The 19,929-nt window shown below is 36.1% G+C and overlaps 1 protein-coding gene across 2 annotated transcripts; it reads left to right on the forward strand.

Annotated features, from left to right (window-relative positions):
* Window positions 1-493: 493 nt before the first annotated feature.
* Window positions 494-19,477, forward strand: ptpn11a (protein tyrosine phosphatase non-receptor type 11a). Of its 2 annotated transcripts, none has more exons than XM_085414528.1 (16): window positions 494-999; window positions 2,453-2,575; window positions 7,479-7,673; window positions 8,078-8,270; window positions 8,980-9,099; window positions 9,241-9,354; window positions 10,723-10,819; window positions 10,930-11,009; window positions 11,217-11,378; window positions 12,323-12,454; window positions 12,659-12,813; window positions 12,892-12,959; window positions 14,104-14,255; window positions 14,334-14,452; window positions 14,539-14,645; window positions 16,229-19,477. In XM_085414528.1, exons 1-15 carry the CDS (start codon window positions 986-988, stop codon window positions 14,606-14,608), a joined length of 1,794 nt encoding a protein of 597 aa, XP_085270654.1. In that variant the 5' UTR covers window positions 494-985; the 3' UTR covers window positions 14,609-14,645; window positions 16,229-19,477. The 2 variants fall into 2 exon arrangements, with proteins under 2 accessions (XP_085270654.1, XP_085270653.1); XM_085414527.1 differs by having other exon boundaries at window positions 497-999; window positions 10,930-11,027.
* Window positions 19,478-19,929: the final 452 nt, after the last annotated feature.

Raw genomic sequence — 19,929 nt, forward strand, 5'->3', positions numbered from 1 at the left:
TTGAAAGGTTGAAATCTCATCCATCATGACTTGAATGTTGGCCAAGGTTTTAATGGGTTTGTCCAAATATTTATATTTGTTGGATCAAATATAAATAAAAGGATTTAAAAGCAAGATGCATTTTCACCAGTCTTATGGATGTACTATTTTGGGGAAAAGAGTACAATGCTTCAGTGATAAAGTTACTTACATCACCACTTGACTTTCTCCTAAGTTAGTCTGTTTTATGTGAAATATTTTATATGATTTTGCTTACAAAGCAAATGACAAATATTAGATAGCTCAAAGATTGCAAGTAAATGTTCAAATAGAAAAGAAATTGTTATACTAATTTTTTTATCTGTATTTATTTCTACGCGTTTCTAATAACCCTAGACGCCACAACAAAACATTACGAAAGTTTAATAATATCATTTTTAAAATGGTAGCGCATCTAATTACGTCACAAATAACATATGAAATGTAATTTATCTCCCTTTGCCGTGAGTACAGACAGTCAACGAACTGTTCGAGAAGCCTTCGCAGACGTTCTTCGTCGTTTACCGCTTTCGCCGCTGTATCGTAAAAAAACCTTTAAAGAGCATGCGCTGAGTGAAAGTGATCTGGCTCTTTAATTTATCTGACGCCGTTTACCGGACGGACTGAGATCTGTAGCTTTTATTTAAGCGGGTTAAAGCGACCACGAGAAACGGACGCCCAGGGTGAAAAAATCCATTACACCCTCTGTTTTGTCGCAGGTTTGGTGACGTCCAATAATCGACTTGCTGTGAAGTCTCCGGGGCCGAGGCCTAGAGACATTTTTTTTGTAACGGGCGCTATAAAAAAAATTGGTGTCGATGCTTAACTACATTTAAGGTGCCCGTTTTGACCGGATGTGAACCAATGAAGCACTTTATACTGTAACTGAAGCTTTAACGGTGGGAAACGTTAGCCAGCTAATTAAAGCTACTGCTAACTGCCAGCGAGGAAGTGAGGAACGAAAAAAATGACATCTCGGAGGTAAGCGGGGGCTGTCTGGAAAACAATGTCTGCTGATAATGCTAGCTGAGTCTGCTAACTTTAAGTGAACTCAGCTGTTTGGATCTTGGTATGTCGGTAGACAGTCAATGAGAGTTCCGACGTTTCTGGAAATAGACAGAAATAGGTGGTGTAGGGCTGCTTCATTTAGCGTTACACCGGCAACTTAAGGCAGTCTCAACTTGTTAAGTAAACAGCGCTGTAACATTTGTACAGAACATACAAAGCTAAGCTGTCCACAAACTGTAGTTACTAATAGATAAAGTTCAAGTTAACCAACTCTGATACAGCTGCTGTTAACAGATGCATCTTGCTGGATTGATTTGTTATGGTTTGAGCTGCTGTCCAAGTCAAACCAGCTGTATTTACAAATAACTGAGCATAAGACACCCCATATTGGTACAAAAATTAACGAGTCATTTTAACGAGAAAACGGGAAAACAGCAGGAGTGCATCAGAATAACGGAAATGAAGTACTTTGACGTTGTAGATATGTGCAGAGTAGGAAGAAGTCATAGCAGTTTCAACATTTTAAGTAAATTAAATTCCTTAGGTAATAAATGTAACGCGTTAAAAAGTCATCGTTAGCGAGTGGAATAAATATATTTCACATAGATGGTGCACAGAACACAGACTTCTTGTACAGACGAGAGGCAAAAGATGAAAATAATATTCACAGGGAGGCAGAGGCAGGAGATGACCACAATGGACGCATGAGTGAAACAGGCAGGCAGTCTTTTCGGGGGAGTGCAGGGTGGCAACTTGTAGAAAGAGCGCAGTCAGCCTCTGAATGTCTTTACTGGAATATACAGAGTTGGATAGAGAGGAAGTGAAGAAAGACAGAGACAGTGTGGCTCTTTTTTACCCTTGGTTCCAAATGAGTCTCATTGTCAGCAAGCATCCTGTGCAATAATACCAGAAACATTATAAGAGAGAGACAAGACTCTCAAAGGAATCCTTTATTGAAATGTAGGCAAGAAATTTTTAACAGCAAGGATGGTGATTGGAGTATAACTTCCCCAGTGGCCTTTTGAAATCCTCATTAATGTGTAAGTCATTGACACATTTAAGCTGTTTTAATCAGATTTAACTTTCATGTCCAGGTGAGCATTAAAATTAAACTTGATTGATACTTCAAAATGCCCAGATAAGTGAGTGGAGATGAAACTACATGCTTTTAGAAGAACTTTGATAATACTGTCTCTGAATAGTGGATTGAAAATTGCAAATAATCAAGTTTTAAGCAGTTAATTCATAATTTTGAACACCTCTTAGTACTATAATTGACCATCCACTCTGAGTTATGTCATGTTGTTGTTGTGCAATGTATGGATTTTTGGCAAAAAGTTCACACAATGCACTATATAATGAGTAAAAATGAAATGCATGTACTTAACAGTAAGTCTAAATTGTTATTTTACTTGTCCTCTTTTAGGTGGTTTCACCCCAACATCACAGGTGTGGAGGCTGAAAACCTCCTGCTGACTCGTGGAGTGGACGGGAGCTTTTTAGCCAGACCCAGTAAAAGCAATCCAGGAGACTTCACGCTCTCAGTACGGTAAGTGACGTTACACATGTTTGTACAAAGCACCATACTCCAGAGGTGCATCCCTAGTGTACTGTGGGATTGTGAAAACTAAACAGTGTTACTGGAGCAAACATTTGGACATTGAATAATCTGTCTGCTGATCCAATGTTTTGTTTTGTTTTTTTTGTTTTTTTCCCCTCCCTTTTAATGATCTGGATGCCTTTCTTTGACTTTATAACAGAAGAATTGTTTTGCATTACCCTTTTACAAGTTAGATTAAAATAAAAAATAAAACAAAACATTCTTGCTTGTGAAACAAGTAAGGAAACAAGGAACATACAAAGTTGACTGTCAGAGTCAACTTTACAGAGGTTTGCTTTGATATTTTGGCTATCCCTGTGGTGTGCATTAAGAGTTTTAAAAACCATTACAATACAGGAAGCAATGGATGAACTGTGATTGTTCTGCTGTTTTAATAAAATGTGCTTTTGCACTTTATAAATAATTTTTACAAATCAACTTGAGAAAGACTATGAGCTCTGTTAAGGTGATCAAAGTAAATTTTGAATGGTTGGACATTTCAGTATTGCCAGCCTTTAGGTTTTTCCTAATATTTTTTTTTATTTTTTTTTTGTGGCTTGGTCACAGATGCTGAAGGACTTTCAAAAGACAGGAGTTATACAGCATTATCCCTTCGACTGGAAGAGAAAATATAAATGGATTGAATGAGCAACAAATCGTTTAATTTTCACTTTACATATATTATCTCTTTTTATTATCTCTTTCTCTTTATTCTCTTTTTTTTTTTTAAACTAAAATTTTGCAAGAGTGAAATAATTTACTGGATTCTTCTGTTTTATGATCTGCATAAAGCAAGATTTAAGACACACTTTTTGTAGGACAGTGTAGTTTCACAGCAAAATTGTCCTACCTACTTTGCTTTCAAATAGAACCACATTCGTGGTTCTATTTGACTAATCTATTGGACTAATCAGTATTTCAGCAGTAACAGTTAGTCAAAAGACTGTGGAACTTGAATTAGGTTTTGATAAATCCACAGAGAATTATCCCTCAGTTCTGTAGGATGTTTTAGTCTATTCAGTATAATTGTCTGTTTTCCACGCTCTGCCCACATCACATTCGTTTCCAGGAGCAGCAGGCAGGTGTTTTGAGTGAACAAGCACAGATAAACCCCTGCAGCACATTAGGTACCCAGCACTAAACTAACAAGCAGTCAAAGTTGGAAACTAGCACATCTACATCTAGCAGCTTAATGGCCAGATGGTTCACTTAGGAGCTGGTGCAGAGCAAGCCTGAGAGTAAATATTAGACTTATATTTAACAGGTGGACACAAACATGACTGGAAAAGAGTAATAGCTTTGCTTGGTGTGTGAAGAGGGAATTGTTTAAGTAATAACATGATACAATATGTCTGTATTAGTTCTTTATGTTCTGTCCCTTGCAGCATAATTGGACTATTAAATTGTTGTCTTTCCTTTACAATTTTGGACGATAGTGAGAAATCCAGTATTATCTGAAGAAGGCAAGACCAGTGTTTGCTGATGCAAAAAACCCAAACAACTTTGTATTTTTCTCTTGAGGCCTGTCAAGTCATAAATTCTATTTCAAGATAAAGTATCATTAAGTCAGTTTGGCTGATGTAGCCAGTGTTATTTTTGAAACAGCCACATATTTCATCTCTACGGTCTCTCATCTTGCACCATATTTACTTCCTATGGAAACAAAACAAATCATGCTTCTCGTGTGGAAACTGACATTTCCACAAGGACGCTAGTTTAAATCAGCGTGTCTTGTCCTTTTTAAAAAAATTTTTTTTATTTATTTATTTATTTTAAACTAAGTCACTGACAGTTATTGAGCCGCATATCTGACACAAGTTCTCCTTTTTTCTATTTTCTGTGTTGATGGCAGTCACCTATAATTACTCAACAGTTAGTCTGGTTTGTATCACCAAAAAACATATGCCAATAGAAATGATACCTATGGTGTTAGTGGTACATGTTACACAGTGTTAAACTGATTATCACTTTGCTAATTTTGTATCATTTCTCGCTCTGCATCAGAAGGGCTGGAACAGAAACAAACCTAAGGGTTGTTTCAGTTCAGTTAATATAATGTCGTGCCTGTAACAGTTTCCTAAAGTTGGTGACAGTATAAAATTTTGTGTTCTGTTTGAAAGACGAAAGCTGGAGGCACAGAGTACCTCCATAGAGTAGTTTTCATTATCACCTAATGTCCTGATTGATTGAGATCCAATGAATTACTTCATCTGAAAAATGTCATAAAATCTTGTTTTGTCAGATCAAAAGAACTAATTTTCACAAGTGAGAAATACTGTGAACATCTTAATCTTGGGGATTAATCATGGTCAGATTGATTGCCTATAGCTTTCTGTACTTTCATGACGCCATCTCCTCTTAAAGCTGACACTCACAACACTGTCATTTGTAGGTTCATCCTGTTTGTTATCAAGTTACAGCTTAATGTAACTTCTGTGATTCAAGAGCTAAGAGGCAGTTTATATCCTGTCTGCAACTTTTTGCAAAGTAATCATCTTCTGTTTATACATTTTTTAAAATTAAATTAATTCAAATTAAATTAAATGAATTCAATTTCATTTATCTAGTGCCAATTCACAAGAACACCTACCTCATGGCATTTTATATTGTAGGGTGAAAACATCCACCTGCCACGATCATTTGTGAGTGAGGGGAAAGAGAAGAGTGCAGAGGGAAATGGAACAAAAGACACATATGGGAGAAAGATTAAGAGTTTAGTAATTAGTAATGATTTGAATGCAGTAGTAGTGAGTGATGAGTAAGGTGCTGAGTGCGTCATGGAAGTCCTCCATCAGCTTGTTGTGGCATAACTCACCATTAGCTCCAGTTATGTTTTCTTTTCACATAACTGGAGCTAATGGTGCTCATTTTTATTTTATTTTTTAACCCTCCCTAACCCTTTCCCCAAAACTGATTATTAAAGCTATTTTTTAAAATAAAATATTCAGTCATATAATTGAAGACAGAAGAGGGCAGTGAAGAGTGAAAAACAGACCAGTTTTGTGTGTACAAAAATGGACAGAACATGGTGGTAGAACTAAAATAACTAGAAAGTGCATTTTCTGAAGAAACTGCAGTGTGAATGCTTGAATCTGAATGTATGCACTGAAATGAATTAATTGCTGAATTTTGAGTTAAAAATATTGAATGAGATAAAAAAAACAAAACAAAAAAACAAAACGAATTTAACCTGAAAACAAAGGTGCTGAACTGCTAAAAGCTGAACGTTACACAGAAGAAGAAGTTGGAAAAAAACTGAAAATGTTTTAATTGTAAATTAGAAAACCCTAAGAAATGAGAAAAGAACATTTAGAGTCAGAAAACATCTGAATGAATATTAAAAGGTCATATTCTTTGAATCACTGAATGACTAAAATGTGATCCCTCCACTTTGATCCACACAGTTTAAAAAGTTTAAATGCCTGAGCTTTGAAAGACACGGTGTTGGAAAGAGAACAATAATGGCGACAATTTGAGGGTAAAATGATGGCTGTAACACTGTGGACACAGCAGCAGTTGAAAGAGAAGTGCTTAAGATGAATCTTGGTACAGTGGCAGGCAGAGCTCGTTAAGCAGGCAGGTGTGAGCCTGGTTGCTATAGTGACTGCACCCAATGGCTCCATACACACGTACACAGACATGCGCCTCACTTTTGCTGCTTAAAATGAACAGAAAAGTCAGGCCGAAACAAATCGCTCCCAAATGAAAAGTATAGGTCGTATTGACGAAATTCTTTCACCGTGAGCGGCAGCAATGTCCAGTCTACCTAATTCTCAGTTTTCATGCCTGTGGAGTTTATTATATGGACGTGGTGACAGTGTAAAAACACCATGCTCTTCTGATTTTCAAACCAACCTTCTGAGCCGTTTTAACATTAGAGTCTATGGAAGAGTTGGAGGGAGGAGGCTGTGCATTGGTGACATTTACGAAAGAACCATAACACCTAGTACAATAGTAAACACATTGGATGAAAGAGGACAGCGATGGCTACGTTTTGAGGGTAAAATCATACCTGTAGAGCAAACGCTGCAGACACAGCAGCAGTTTTAAAAAAGATTTTAAGATAAATTTTTTTGCTCCTCTCACTCTAGCAGTTGAGCTGCCTCACTCTAGCCCCAACATTCCGTCCCATACACACCCATTATAAACTCTGAAACGGGTGAAAAAACATCATGAAACTTAAACTGGAACTGAAGAAAAAGTATAATAGATATTGAAAAGATAAATACAAGTTGAATAGTTGAATGTCTTGTCTTCGTTTTAAAGTTTGAATGGTGGCTCTATGTGAACGTATGTTGAAGTAGTAAGAGTTTAAAAATGAGTAAGTTGAATGAGAATTTGAAGGGTCTCCCCATTGAAATACATGGGAAATTTTTGTTGAAAAAAGTTAAATAAAATTAAAAATATAAATGTTAAAAATGAGAAAAATAGAAGCACACCATTCCAAAAGAAGAGGAATCTAATGGTGTTTGAATGGTTTTTCTAAGTTGAACGGTTTTGAAGGAGATAGTCGGCGAAAAACGTACGGAATAGGAAAAAATAATAATAAAGATTACAACAACAATACTGTGAATGCTTTTCAAGCATTCACACTAATAAAGATTACAACAACAATACTGTGAATGCTTTTCAAGCATTCACACTAATTAGAGAAAAACACGCTGAAAAATTCTGCAAATTTTATGACTTATAATATAACTTATAATATGTAACATAATATTTTGGCTGTTTAGCTTGTATCTGAGCTCAAAATATGAGGAAAAAATGGATCATAGGCCAGTTGTTCCTACATTTGTAACCTGATGATGATCTTTCATGTGATAGTAACATAAATGTTTGTGCTGTTCTGCAGGCGAAATGGAGCAGTCACCCATATTAAGATCCAGAACACAGGAGATTACTATGACCTTTATGGCGGGGAGAAGTTTGCCACACTTGCAGAGCTGGTGCAGTATTACATGGAACATCATGGACAACTGAAAGAGAAAAACGGTGATGTTATTGAGCTGAAGTATCCACTCAACTGTGCAGATCCCACCTCAGAGAGGTAAGTGTTAATGTTCATGTAATATTTTTTGTGGCAGAAAAGTTCTAAAAAAAACAAACTCCAAATGAGTTGTCAATAATTTCTGAACACCTTGTATATTTTGTATATTAAATTTACATAAGACCATTTTGGACACAGGTGTTGTTGTTGGTTTTTTTTTTTTTTTTTTTTTTTTTTTTTTTTTTTTTTTTTTAAACTATTTGATAACACTATAGTTGCCAGTTCAATTCACACTTAAACAGTAAGTAAGAACTATAAGCTTCAGATTTTAATGTTATGTCTTTTATCTTTGATAAGCTGTGCTTGCTTCAAGTTAACTAAGGCAGATCTTGCAGTTTACATAATATGAGAGCACATCTCTGTTACGTGATATATTCTACTACCTTCATATTTTCCCATTGCAGATGGTTCCACGGACACCTGTCGGGCAGGGAGGCTGAGAAGTTGCTCACTGAGAAAGGCAAGAATGGCAGTTTCCTGGTGAGGGAGAGCCAGAGCCATCCGGGAGATTTTGTTCTATCGGTCCGTACTGGAGATGACAAAACAGACAGCAGTGACAGTAAACCTAAAGTCACTCATGTCATGATCCGCTGCCAGGTAAGATCCAGATTTTGTACACACTCCGTGTGTTTTCCACACCTAAACTCTGCCTCTTAGTTTGTCTGAATTCTGTGCATCATGTAGCATGCAGGTATACCAGCAGCCACCCAAGTATATTTAGAAATTTAGTTTATCCTTTTCCATCTTTCCAAGGGTAGCAGATTTATTAGTTGACTTTTTTTTTTTTTTTTTTTTTTTTTTTTAAAAGCCTTGCTAACCAGCTAGCCCTGGCCCTTAATTATTCTTAACTTTTGGCTGCTTAACAGGCCAGACTGGTGTTGTGGCATTACTCAGTATTACTTAGTTGCCTCTTCAAAATCATGACATGGATTACCTAGATTTTTTCTTTTTTGTAATGAAAATTTCAAGTTCAGAAGCAGAGTGCTTTCTTAGAAAATACTTTTTAATAATACCCAGTGGTATAGCTGCTGCTACCCAAGGTGGATAAGCTAGAAGTTGTGTTGCAGTCACTCATTTTCTATAATATAGAGTTTTTGCACATTACTGAAAGCAACAACATCTCAGTATTTTAAGACAAGATATTCAGTCAATTAACATACCTTGTAAAATTTCACCTAGGTCTTGAGGACTGTATACATAGATATGAATTGGTTGTATACAAAAGACATCTGTATCTTGATTCTGGTAACATAAGGCTAGTCTGTTTTTAATTATATTGCTGATGTACCTGTGTCCTTTTGCTCAGCATGACCTGAAGTATGATGTGGGTGGAGGGGAGAAGTTTGACTCCCTCACAGACTTGGTAGAGCACTACAAGAAGAACCCTATGGTTGAAACTCTGGGCACTGTGCTTCAGCTTAAACAGGTTTGACCCATCTCCTGTAGCCATGTGTTCCCAAGCATTTGTGCCTATATTACCTGCCTCAGAATCTGTTCAGTTGTAAAGGAAGAGAAACATTGGAAACATTTCCTGATTTGTTTCTCTTCTGACTCTTGGTCTTTGCAGCCTCTGAACACTACCCGTATTAACGCAGCAGAGATTGAGAGTCGAGTTAGGGAGCTTAGCAAACTAGCGGAGGCAACAGACAAGGTCAAACAGGGATTCTGGGAAGAATTTGAGGTGAGTGGTCCTACGTTTGTGTTAATTTTTATTATTCGTGTACTTTTGTATTATCGACATCTTTAAAAATGAAAGTAAATAGTCATAACTTTATTACATATTAAATGTCCATCACGCCACTCTTGTGTTAATCTATGCACGGTCTGAAGCATGTGTGTGGGAATGTATGTGAATGTTTTACTGTTATATCTTATTAGTATTTTAAGTATTCTATCTATTTTATTTATTGAATTTTATTGTTTTATTTATATTTTGATATTGCTAGGGATGATGCAATGATCGGGGACCATTCTTAATTTCGTTGTTCTCATGACAATGACAATAAAGATTCTGATTCTGATTCTGGATGTGAAGTGAACTGCCTCCTGTTGCTCATGCTTTCATGCATATCTATTTTATGTGCAGACAGTTTAAAATATGGACATAGCTTCTGTAGCATTTTTATGCCATTGTGAAGCCTCATACTTGCATAGACATGGAGTTATAGTGAATGAAGTGAAAGACTTCATTATTTGTCTGCAAAGATAAATTTATAACCATAAATTAGGTGAAGTTAGTGAAAACCGGGTTCTGTTTACATGATAAATTTTTTTTGGTGTCACTATAATCAATGAATAATCATAGGTAATTGTGATCTTAATATTTAACCAAATAATTGTGATAAGGATCACCGTGGAGCCCTAATTATAAAATTGACAGCTGACTAAAATTAATAGTGTTGGACATTAACTGTAAATTAGTGTCATGGATCACAGTAGCCAGTGAAATAATTTAGCAAGCTAGCGAATTAGCTTTTCTACGTACCGTACATGATTTCAGGAGGAATAATGTTAGCAAGCAAATTGCAGTTAGTTGCAACCTTATGCCTGTACTGGCAACATACAGTAATGTAAGCTAATAAAGTAATTTGAAAATGGCAGACTTTGGAATTAGCTGACCTTTTCTACTCAAGATAGTATTTGTTTATATACGATTTCTTGTGATTTGTCTGCATCAGCGATAGTTGTATTCACTAACATTAACCAGAAGAGCGATAGGTTAAGGGTTTGAGTCTTGCTATGTATTGAATTTCCTGTTAATGTTGACAATAATTTTCTCCTGAAGGCCAAATCTCGTGTTCGCAAGGCTTCACTCAACAAATATGCCTAGTGTCGGCTAACTTCAGCTTGCCTGCTAAGGCTAACAAATAACTTGACACCTAACATAATGTGGCATGATTGTTGATGTCAGAGTATTTCAGAAACTGCTCATTTACTGGGTTATTTCCCCCAGAAAACCATCTCTGGATAAAGTGTGATTAAAAATTTTAGAAATCTTGGTTGGAAATGGCATTTTAAAATGTGACTCTCCTCTTTTTTTCCTATTCAGACCTTACAGCAACAAGAGTGCAAGTTGCTCTACAGTCGCAAAGAGGGCCAGAGACCAGAGAACAAAAACAAGAACCGATACAAGAACATTCTGCCTTGTAAGAAAATCACTCATTTTTGTCTATAAAAACCCTCCAGTTTAACTGCTCAAGGACCTCCTGAAGGGATTTTTGAGGCAACTAACTACTAATTTTATTTCCATTTCCAGTCGACCACACACGCGTGGTGCTGAAAGACGGGGACCCAGATGAGCCAGGCTCTGACTATATCAACGCCAATATCATCATGGTAGTATCCACTGTCATGGTAAACTCATGTCATCTTTGGGACACACATTGCACACACTGCATATGTATGTGATAGTATGTAGATGGCTTCATATGTCAACTTTCACTCACGCCGCTATTCATCACCCTGTGTGATCAGTCAGTTTGTGTTCTTGTTTGCTGTATTTCTCAGTTGCTGACTGTGTCATGCTTATGTGTGTTTATGCAGCCGGATTTGGACTCAAAGTGTAATCAAGGCACCAAGGTGAAGAAGAGCTACATTGCCACTCAGGGCTGTCTACATAACACCATCAGTGACTTCTGGAGGATGGTTTTTCAGGAGGACTCTCGAGTCATCGTCATGACCACCAAAGAGGTAGAAAGAGGGAAGGTAAGCTGCTCAAATTCTTAAAATAATTAATCTAAGCAGACAATATGGTTGATTGTCAGGGATAAACACCATTGTTAACAAATTCTAAACTGTTAGGTCATTAAGCTTGAGTTAGTATTTTATTAAATAAAAATAAGTTAACAAATTAATAAACATTACTAATTAACAGTTTGAAACTACCTTTAAAGTTAAAGCACCAAAACTGCATGACAGGTTTATCATGGTTCAAGCTGAAATGCACTGATCACAACTTTAACCCTGCATGTTTAGAAAATATACTTAAAAGTTCCCAGTGTCTTTAAAAAAAAAAAAAAACAACCCCCCCCCCCCAAAAAAAAACAAAGGTAAAGAACTTCTGTGAGACACTATCAACGCTCCTAAATAGACGTGTTTAAGATAAAACAAGATAGATGCCATCCCAAAAGTTGGAAAATCCTTTTACAGCAGCCAAAATGTCATACACAACCCATGAGAAAATATCTTGACAGTAAAACGACTCAATAAGTTAAATATAAAATTAGAATATAGAGCACAGTAAACAAAATAAAATAAAGATGCACCAAAGGGAACAACAGAATAGAATGCCATGCAAAAAGTTGAGTATAATACAATTAGAACCACAATAAGAAAAATGTACAAATACAAAAAGAAAAACTACAAAACTTCAAAATTTTATACAAAAGTTCAAAGTAAAGGATATAGTGTGGAAAAAGTAAAAAAACAAAAATAGTCAACTTCCTGATAACTAGCTATCTTAGCTAATATTAGCAGTAACTTCTAGTATGTGAAATTTCCATGTATGTATGCATGTATGTTTCCTTTAAAAAAATTAAAATGTGTTTAACATATTTACAGAAAATATCGACATTCACAGGAACTTCAAATGTTCTACTACTACTACTGATGAATATGTAATGTGTAACTATGTGATTGTGTTTCAACAGAGTAAGTGTGTGAAATACTGGCCAGACGTGTCAGCGCTGAAGGAGTATGGGGCTATGCGTGTTCGCAATGTCAGAGAGACGTCTGCACATGACTACATCTTAAGAGAACTGAAACTTTCCAAAGTTGGACAGGTAAGTTGTTTGTTTGTATGAAAATATACTGTGCAAATCTAACATGATGATTCTTTGAAAAAAAAAAAAAAAAAGTTGTTATCCATCATTGAAGTTCACTGCAATAAATGCCAAAAATTACTAAAGATGACAGATTTAAAACCTGTTCAAATCCCATGAACCCCTTTGATTATGGACTCTTTGTTTTTTGTTGTTGTTTTTCAGGGCAACACAGAACGTACAGTTTGGCAGTACCACTTTAGGGCCTGGCCAGATCATGGAGTCCCCACTGACCCAGGTGGTGTACTTGACTTCTTAGAAGAGGTCAACCTTAAACAGGAGAGCATATTGGATGCTGGGCCAATAACGGTACATTGCAGGTACCTCAAATTCCACAGTCAGAACACTTTATCATTGATAATGAAAGAGATATGGTTATTCAAAGTCTTGTTTTTCAGTGCAGGGATTGGGCGGACAGGAACCTTTATAGTGATTGACATCCTAATAGATGTGATCAGAGAAAAAGGTGAGTACACATGCACTCTGTGGCCACTGTAGCACCAAGCTCACAATTCTCCATATTTTCTTCTGCATATTTTCTTAGTCTGTAAATGCATTTCTTTTTCTTTCTTTTTCTTTTTTTTTTTTTTTTTTTTTTTTTTTTCCCAAAATTGATTTTTGTTCCAGGCTGCATACATATTAATGTCTGCTCTGAGTCTGAGCATTTTAAGTGTGATTGTGAGGACAGATATATATTTGGTGAAATAATTAAATAACTTTGTATTTAATTTAATGGTACCTGTCCTGCACTGTATCATGAATTTATTTTATCTGTCAACCTTAACCTCTGTCACAGTCAGGGGCTAGGGCTAACACTGATCTAGTCAAAACTTACTTTGGCCTAGGGCCAGTTCTTTCATTGGTTGCTTCTTAATAGCAACTACACAGTTTGTGCTTGCATACTTGCCAGTTTCTTGCCAGTACTTGAAACGAACACTCAGCAGTCTAGACGTGTGAGGATGATGTCTTATACACGTCTACATAACTCTCTGCTTATCCAAGAAAAAACACACACAGATTACATGTTTTTTGTTTTGTTTTTAAAATTCTACTAGACTTCAAAAACTTATAAGAGACAACTGATGTTTAGAATAAATAATCTAAGCTTTGTTGCTCCCTTGTCACAAAGGGTTGCTACAGCAGGTAGCTCCTCATATTTGATATTAGCAGAGTTTTATGCGAGATGAACCTTCCTGATGCAATCCCACAGAGTACTTGTATCTCCCCTTTTGCTTGCCGAGTTGTTTCATTAAAAATATATATAATTTGATCATTTCTGGAGAATGTAGTCCAAATGTTTCTGCACTCATGCCTGGATGTCATGAGTGCCTGGTCAGCTGATACCTTGAGAGATAAGGGGACTGTTATGTCTCATATTTTCAAATACGTCGAAGCGCTTTTCCAGGTTCTCTTGAAAAAGTGACCAGCTGTTTGAAGATTACGCTATTACATTGTCATCAACAAAAATGTGCATATTTGGTTTCCCTGACTTATAAACTCTATAAAGAATGGTGTTTGGGACAAGATCTGGACTGCAGTCTGGAGTCTATTTTTGACTATGCAAAATGCATTAAATTTGTTAAATTATTTATTTATTTTTCCTGGTGCAGGAGTGGACTGTGACATTGATGTGCCGAAGACCATACAGATGGTTCGTTCTCAGCGTTCTGGGATGGTGCAGACTGAGGCACAATACAGATTCATCTACATGGCTGTACAGCACTACATAGAAACATTGCAGAGGCGCATAGAAGAAGAGCAGGTACGCAGCACTTTGTTTTTTATTTTTCACCTCACTTCTACTCACACTTATACCATTCATCTGCTTTCTCCTCCACAGAAAAGTAAGATTAAGGGACGTGAGTACACAAACATTAAGTACTCTTTGTCTGACCTGACTGGAGGAGAGCAGAGCCCTCTGCCTCCTTGCACTCCTATTCCTACTCCCACCTGCACAGAGTAAGTGCCTCTTAAATGACCTGTGGCATTTAAACCCTTGTAAAGAAAGCATTGACAGTTTCTTGTTGATTTGTATTTGTTGTCAGGATGAGGGAGGACAGCTCCAGGGTATATGAAAATGTGGGGCTGATGCAGCAACAGAAGAGCTTCAGATGAGATTCACCTTTTGATACCAGTGCTCTATCAGCTCCAGGTAAATCCATGAAGAACATACGGAGAGAACTGTCATAGCTTTAAATGAGAGGAAGCTGATCTAAAAAACAAAAATACAACCAGTTCTGCTTGTCAAAGAGAAGGAATTAGAAAAAGACAGTTGTCTACAGTAGTTAAAACAATAAAGGTCAGTCTTTATAGCATTAAATACAGAGTTATTGTTAATTAAGGAGAAAACAACAAAACTAGCTTTGATTAACTTTTACCTTTTTAGATTACCTAAAAAAAAATTAAATATTGTGTTCTAATCTTTTGTAGTTTATATATAGCTGAGAAGAAGGTTAAATTTACTGAAGGGAAATTTAAATTATAATAATGGAAAACATTTTTTTAAATTATTATTATTATTATTATTATTATTATTATTATTATTATTATTATTATTATTATTATTATTATTATTGTCACTTAATGCATGAGCTGACATTGTGATTAAGTAAGCACACCTCAAATATCCATGTAACATCTCTGACCATTTCTGCTAAAGACTTGTAATCTGTTTCCTTATTTGGAAGATGAAAAGTGCCAGTCCTTTTTTCTTTTCTTTCCTGCATTTTTTCATACCTACTGTTAGTACATTAAATGTCAAGCAATCAAGTTATTAAGTGGGGTCATTTGTCTTTCTCATACCTACACTGTTTCTGTTATCTGTACCTAATTGTTCTAATGCTCTTAACTATGTTTTTAAATCATTTTAAGCACAAAGACATTCCACAAGATCTTTATTCCATTTTTAGAAACCTGCACCTTCCTCTGAAAACTTAACAACTTGTTCGTCCTCACAGAGATCAGTCCTAGAGATAAAGGCTTTTGGATAACTGAGCTATAGGCTTTGTCAAAATGTTGTTGAAAACTGTAGGTTTGTTCATGGTGTCCCCTGCTGCTCTGTTTTTTCAGTTGTTAAACCACATGTAATTCAGGATATCTCTGAATCGTGTTCTAGTCTGTTAACCAATCACTACTGCATCAAAACTACGACATTACAATTTAATCTTGATGCAGGTTTAATATTCCAGGTAAGAAAATTCATTCACTTTACCTGGAAGGAGTGTTTTCAGTAGGAGAAATTTTTTCATCATTCATTCAAGTGACTTTTGTCAGTGGGATTACAATGCAGTGATTAGTGGAAAATTGCAATAGAATTAAAGTATGTAATGTTCAAAACATAAATATTTCCTTGAAGCATAAATGATCCTACACGTTTCCTATGAAACAATAACAAGTTGTACATTTTCAATGTTTAAGTGTTCCCTTTCAGTCATTTAAGAGTTAAAATGCAAATAATTAGTTTTAACTGACTGATATATCTGACTAGAGAAAAGAAGCAATGTTTAAGCAGTGCCATCCAATGTTTCACCTCAGGATTGTGCTGATATGAAAATGCTACAACTGAAAATTGCCAGTTTGTCACAATGCATGTAAATAATCCTCAGTGCATAAATAACATCTTGCACCCCCCCCCCCCCCACCCCCCACCCTCCACCCCACCCCTATCTAACACAGACCAGTATTGCATCCAGACAATCAAATTAAATCAAGTTTGTTTGTTTTTTTTCTTTTTAGGATCTTGATACCTGACAGTTTTTTCGCCAGCCACACCTTGAAGCCTGAGACTTGACCATAATGATATGGAACAATGGGGGAAAGAAAACAAGAACACACACACACACACACACACACACACACACACACACACACACACACACACACACACACACACACACAAACAAGATACGAGGGAGACCAGAAACTGGGGTTCCCCTCCTGTTCTTGCTTATTCTTAAGTGAACAATTTCCCTCTAGTTGAATTCTAAACCACTGTGATCGTCAGAAGAGCCTTTGAGAAGCCTAACATGCTAAATCTACTACTAAACCACAGTTTGGGTTTAGGCTTTGTAAATCTCACTGCAAAAAGGGCTGCCAACAGCGAGCACCCTCCTCAGAGGGAAAAGAACCTAACTAATCTTTGCTCATCTCTCATTCTTCTGTGTAATTTTTTATTTTTTATTTTTTAATTAACCAAAGGAAAGTGAAATTGATCGTTTGTAGATGGAAGTGAAGAGTTTACTGAAAAAGGCCTGTGCCAAACCCACACATAATTTTATTCACATTTTGCACCTAGTTATACAGTCTTTGGGCTCAACAAAAGTGGGGGAAAAACTTCCAGTGGTTTTTACTGTTGATTTGTAACTACACAAATTAATTTTTCTGTGGCAAAAACACCTCAAAGAGAAACAAAAATTCAGGTTCTTGGGAGTGTAATTAACTTCTTTGTCTCCTAGTTCACGAGTTTAGTACGCTTTCATTAGGATTAACAGTGTTGGTTAATCATTCCAGAGCTCAAGCCGAATGTCCTTAATGCTGCACTTTGAATTGGCAGCATTAGTTTCAGTTAAGCCTTGATTCATCTGGTGGATTTATGAATCTGGATTTTTGGGAGGAGTTTCCTGAAGCTATGCACTTATGTTGCAAAGTCAGGATGTTGACATATTAGGACTTCAGGGGAGTCTCTGTATGTCATTTGCAGGCATTGCCATATGCTGATGGCTGCCAAAAAGATGTCTCTTTTTTTTTTTTTTTTTTTTTTTTCCCCCTTTTTTTTGTAAGTGCATTTTCCCTTTTTTTATTATTCTTTTCTTGTTAAAGATAAATGCCTTTATATACCATTGCCTATTTTGAACACCACATGTACTTAAGTTTAAAAGTTTGTTCTAGGAAGTAATCACACATCAGTTTTGGTAGTAGATAAATTGTTATGGTTGTGGTCAGTTGGATTCAGGAGCTTATACACACAAACAAACATTCACACATTTTATAGGAGAGTATTTTCTGGTCTTTCTTTTGTGTGTCAATCAAAGTGAACAGTTTTATTGGAATACTTTGACATTTTGGAGAAAAACAATCATTTACTCCAGATAATACGATGGATCCCACTCTCACATCTGTAAACTATGAAGCTATAGCTAGTAGCTATTTGTTTAGCTTAGTTTTGCTTAGAGACTGAAAACGAGGGAATGGCTATATTAAATCTACTTAAAGGTAAATCAATAAAACAAATATTCGGATTAATAGTATTTGTATACATGTTTAATGACATCACTATTCTAAATTATCTGTAAAGAAACGTACTTTCGTTCTATCAAATCCATAAAACCATGCTGATTTTAAGTTACACATTGGACTTATGAAAAGTACTTGTGTTACTTTTTCTATATCTGCTAATGTCTGGGTGCTCTTTATTCTCAGATAATAGTAATAGACACCTGGTTCAAATTGACCCGTATTCTTTTTGGTTTGTTCACTTTTACGTAACTTGTGATGTTTATTGTAGAGTCTGCATGGAGCAGCTATCAGGTCCTCCTTAGGCCCAGCCGGGTATATGAAAATTGTATTGTTATCATGTAACTTACTAATATTTACCATTTGGCATCGCATGCAAAATAAAAAAAGGGTTTTTAAAGATGTCATCACTTTTGTAGATATTCACCAATTTGATCTCATAATGGCACTACATGAGTATCCTCAGGGAAACTTGAATGTACCTTGCATTCAAAATTAGCACCAAATTTAATGGCTGTTCATCTGTTAGTTACTGAGATGATTTAAGTCTGGACTAAGGCAGTGGACTGACTGATTGAAATTGCCATCTATAGTGCAGTGCTCGAAGGATGACTAACATCACCTTGAGGAAGCGTATGGTGGAAGCGATTCTTGACTGTGCTTATACAGACTAGCCTTATGCTAAGCCAGCTTTATATTCAAAGTGCAGATATGAGAGTGGAATCTTATCAGCTAACAGTAAGAATTGAAAATGTATTTTCTTAAATGTCACTGTTTCTTTATCTTCACGATCAGCTTCAATATTAGGATAGTCACTTTTTTCAAACATGTGGCCTCAGTATTTTGTCAAGCATTGTCAGTTTCTGCACATTTGCTTACCATCACTACGCCTTGAGAAACTGCAGTTTTGCGATTGAACTTGCTGTAACAGTGCTGACTCAGAATCTCTCCTTTTGAGAAAAAGGAAGAAGCAGCTTGCCTTGTGAATAGTTCTCCGTAACCACTGATTTTGGACTGAACAGCTTCTTTCTGTGATTTTAAAAAAAAAAAAAAAAAAAAAAAAAAAAAAAAAAATCATGACATCAGTGTTTCCGGGAGCTGCTTCCTCTCATTGGAGGACTCTGCAAATATGTGGCTGCTCCACAGCAAGTGTTCTTTGGAACATCTCCCGTGTAAACGCCATCATCTGACTGAGATCTTCTGTAGTGTGGTGTACTGTATGCAGTTTTTATCGTTGAATGGTTGACTTTGTACCTGCCTAATGTTTTGTGGAATGTGTGCTTACAGTGTTTTTGTGTTGTGTGTGTGTGTGTGTGTGTGTGTGTGTGTGTGTGTGTGTGTGTGCGCGCGCGCGTGCGCTGTGACATTGTGGCTGCTGACGGCCATACTTGTTCTAAGTTACATTCTTGGCTTTGTTTTTTTTGTTTTTGTTTTTTCTCCCTGAGATGATAAAACTGCTTTCCATTTATCATGTAAGCAATTTAGATACATAGGCATACGCATAGAAGGCGAGTCTATGTGTATGTGATAGCTATTAAAAAGAAACAAACCAACTTAACAGTGCTCTTTAGTTCCACCGCCGTTCAAGAACCCATAACACTTAAATGTGAATACTTTCATCCTTAACATCCTGAACAAAAAAAACAAAAAAAAAAAAAGGTGATCGCAATGCAAACAAAATCTATTTTTTAAATTGTACATGAGTTCCAGGTAGAGGAGAATGTACTTAAACATATCTACTTGCCAATAAAATATACTGTATGTATATTCCTGCAGCTTTCCTCCTCTGGCATGGGGAGGAACCTCTCACAACGCTTAAAGGTTTATTGTATGACTTTCAATGCAGTTAACCATGTTAACTTCCTTAATTAACAATAAATGGCTGATAAATGCCTCATTAAGTCATTGTCTGTCTTTTTTTTTTTTTTTTTTTTTTTTTTAGCGAGAAATATTAATCTAAAATTATACTGATAGTCCAAATTGATATGCTTGGTGAAATTTAAGCACTGAAAAGTGTGATAAACTTGAGTTGGCCAAGTAAGAAGCAAAAAGGGGAAGCTGCTTTAAAAGTTAAAGTTTGTTTTGTTTCCTGTTTGGACGTTTAATCGTATACTAATGTTGATGTAGAGGTTTTGTCTTGGTGCTGACACTTGTTCACAAGAATAGTGCAGTGCCTGCATAAATGGTTACTTAATTGTCAGCTG

The sequence above is a fragment of the Rhamphochromis longiceps genome, linkage group LG7 (assembly GCF_057381845.1).
Source record: "Rhamphochromis longiceps isolate RC_006_pf linkage group LG7, R_longiceps_female_GT1.1, whole genome shotgun sequence".
Taxonomy (NCBI): Eukaryota; Metazoa; Chordata; class Actinopteri; order Cichliformes; family Cichlidae; genus Rhamphochromis; species Rhamphochromis longiceps.

What these genes read in the sequence shown, in the direction of transcription:
- ptpn11a (XM_085414527.1), top strand. An exon ending in GATTCTGGGAAGAATTTGAG is followed by an intron (nt 9,355 to 10,722) that starts GTGAGTGGTCCT and finishes TTTCCTATTCAG; the next exon opens with ACCTTACAGCAACAAGAGTG. An exon ending in AAGAGGTAGAAAGAGGGAAG is followed by an intron (nt 11,379 to 12,322) that starts GTAAGCTGCTCA and finishes GTGTTTCAACAG; the next exon opens with AGTAAGTGTGTGAAATACTG.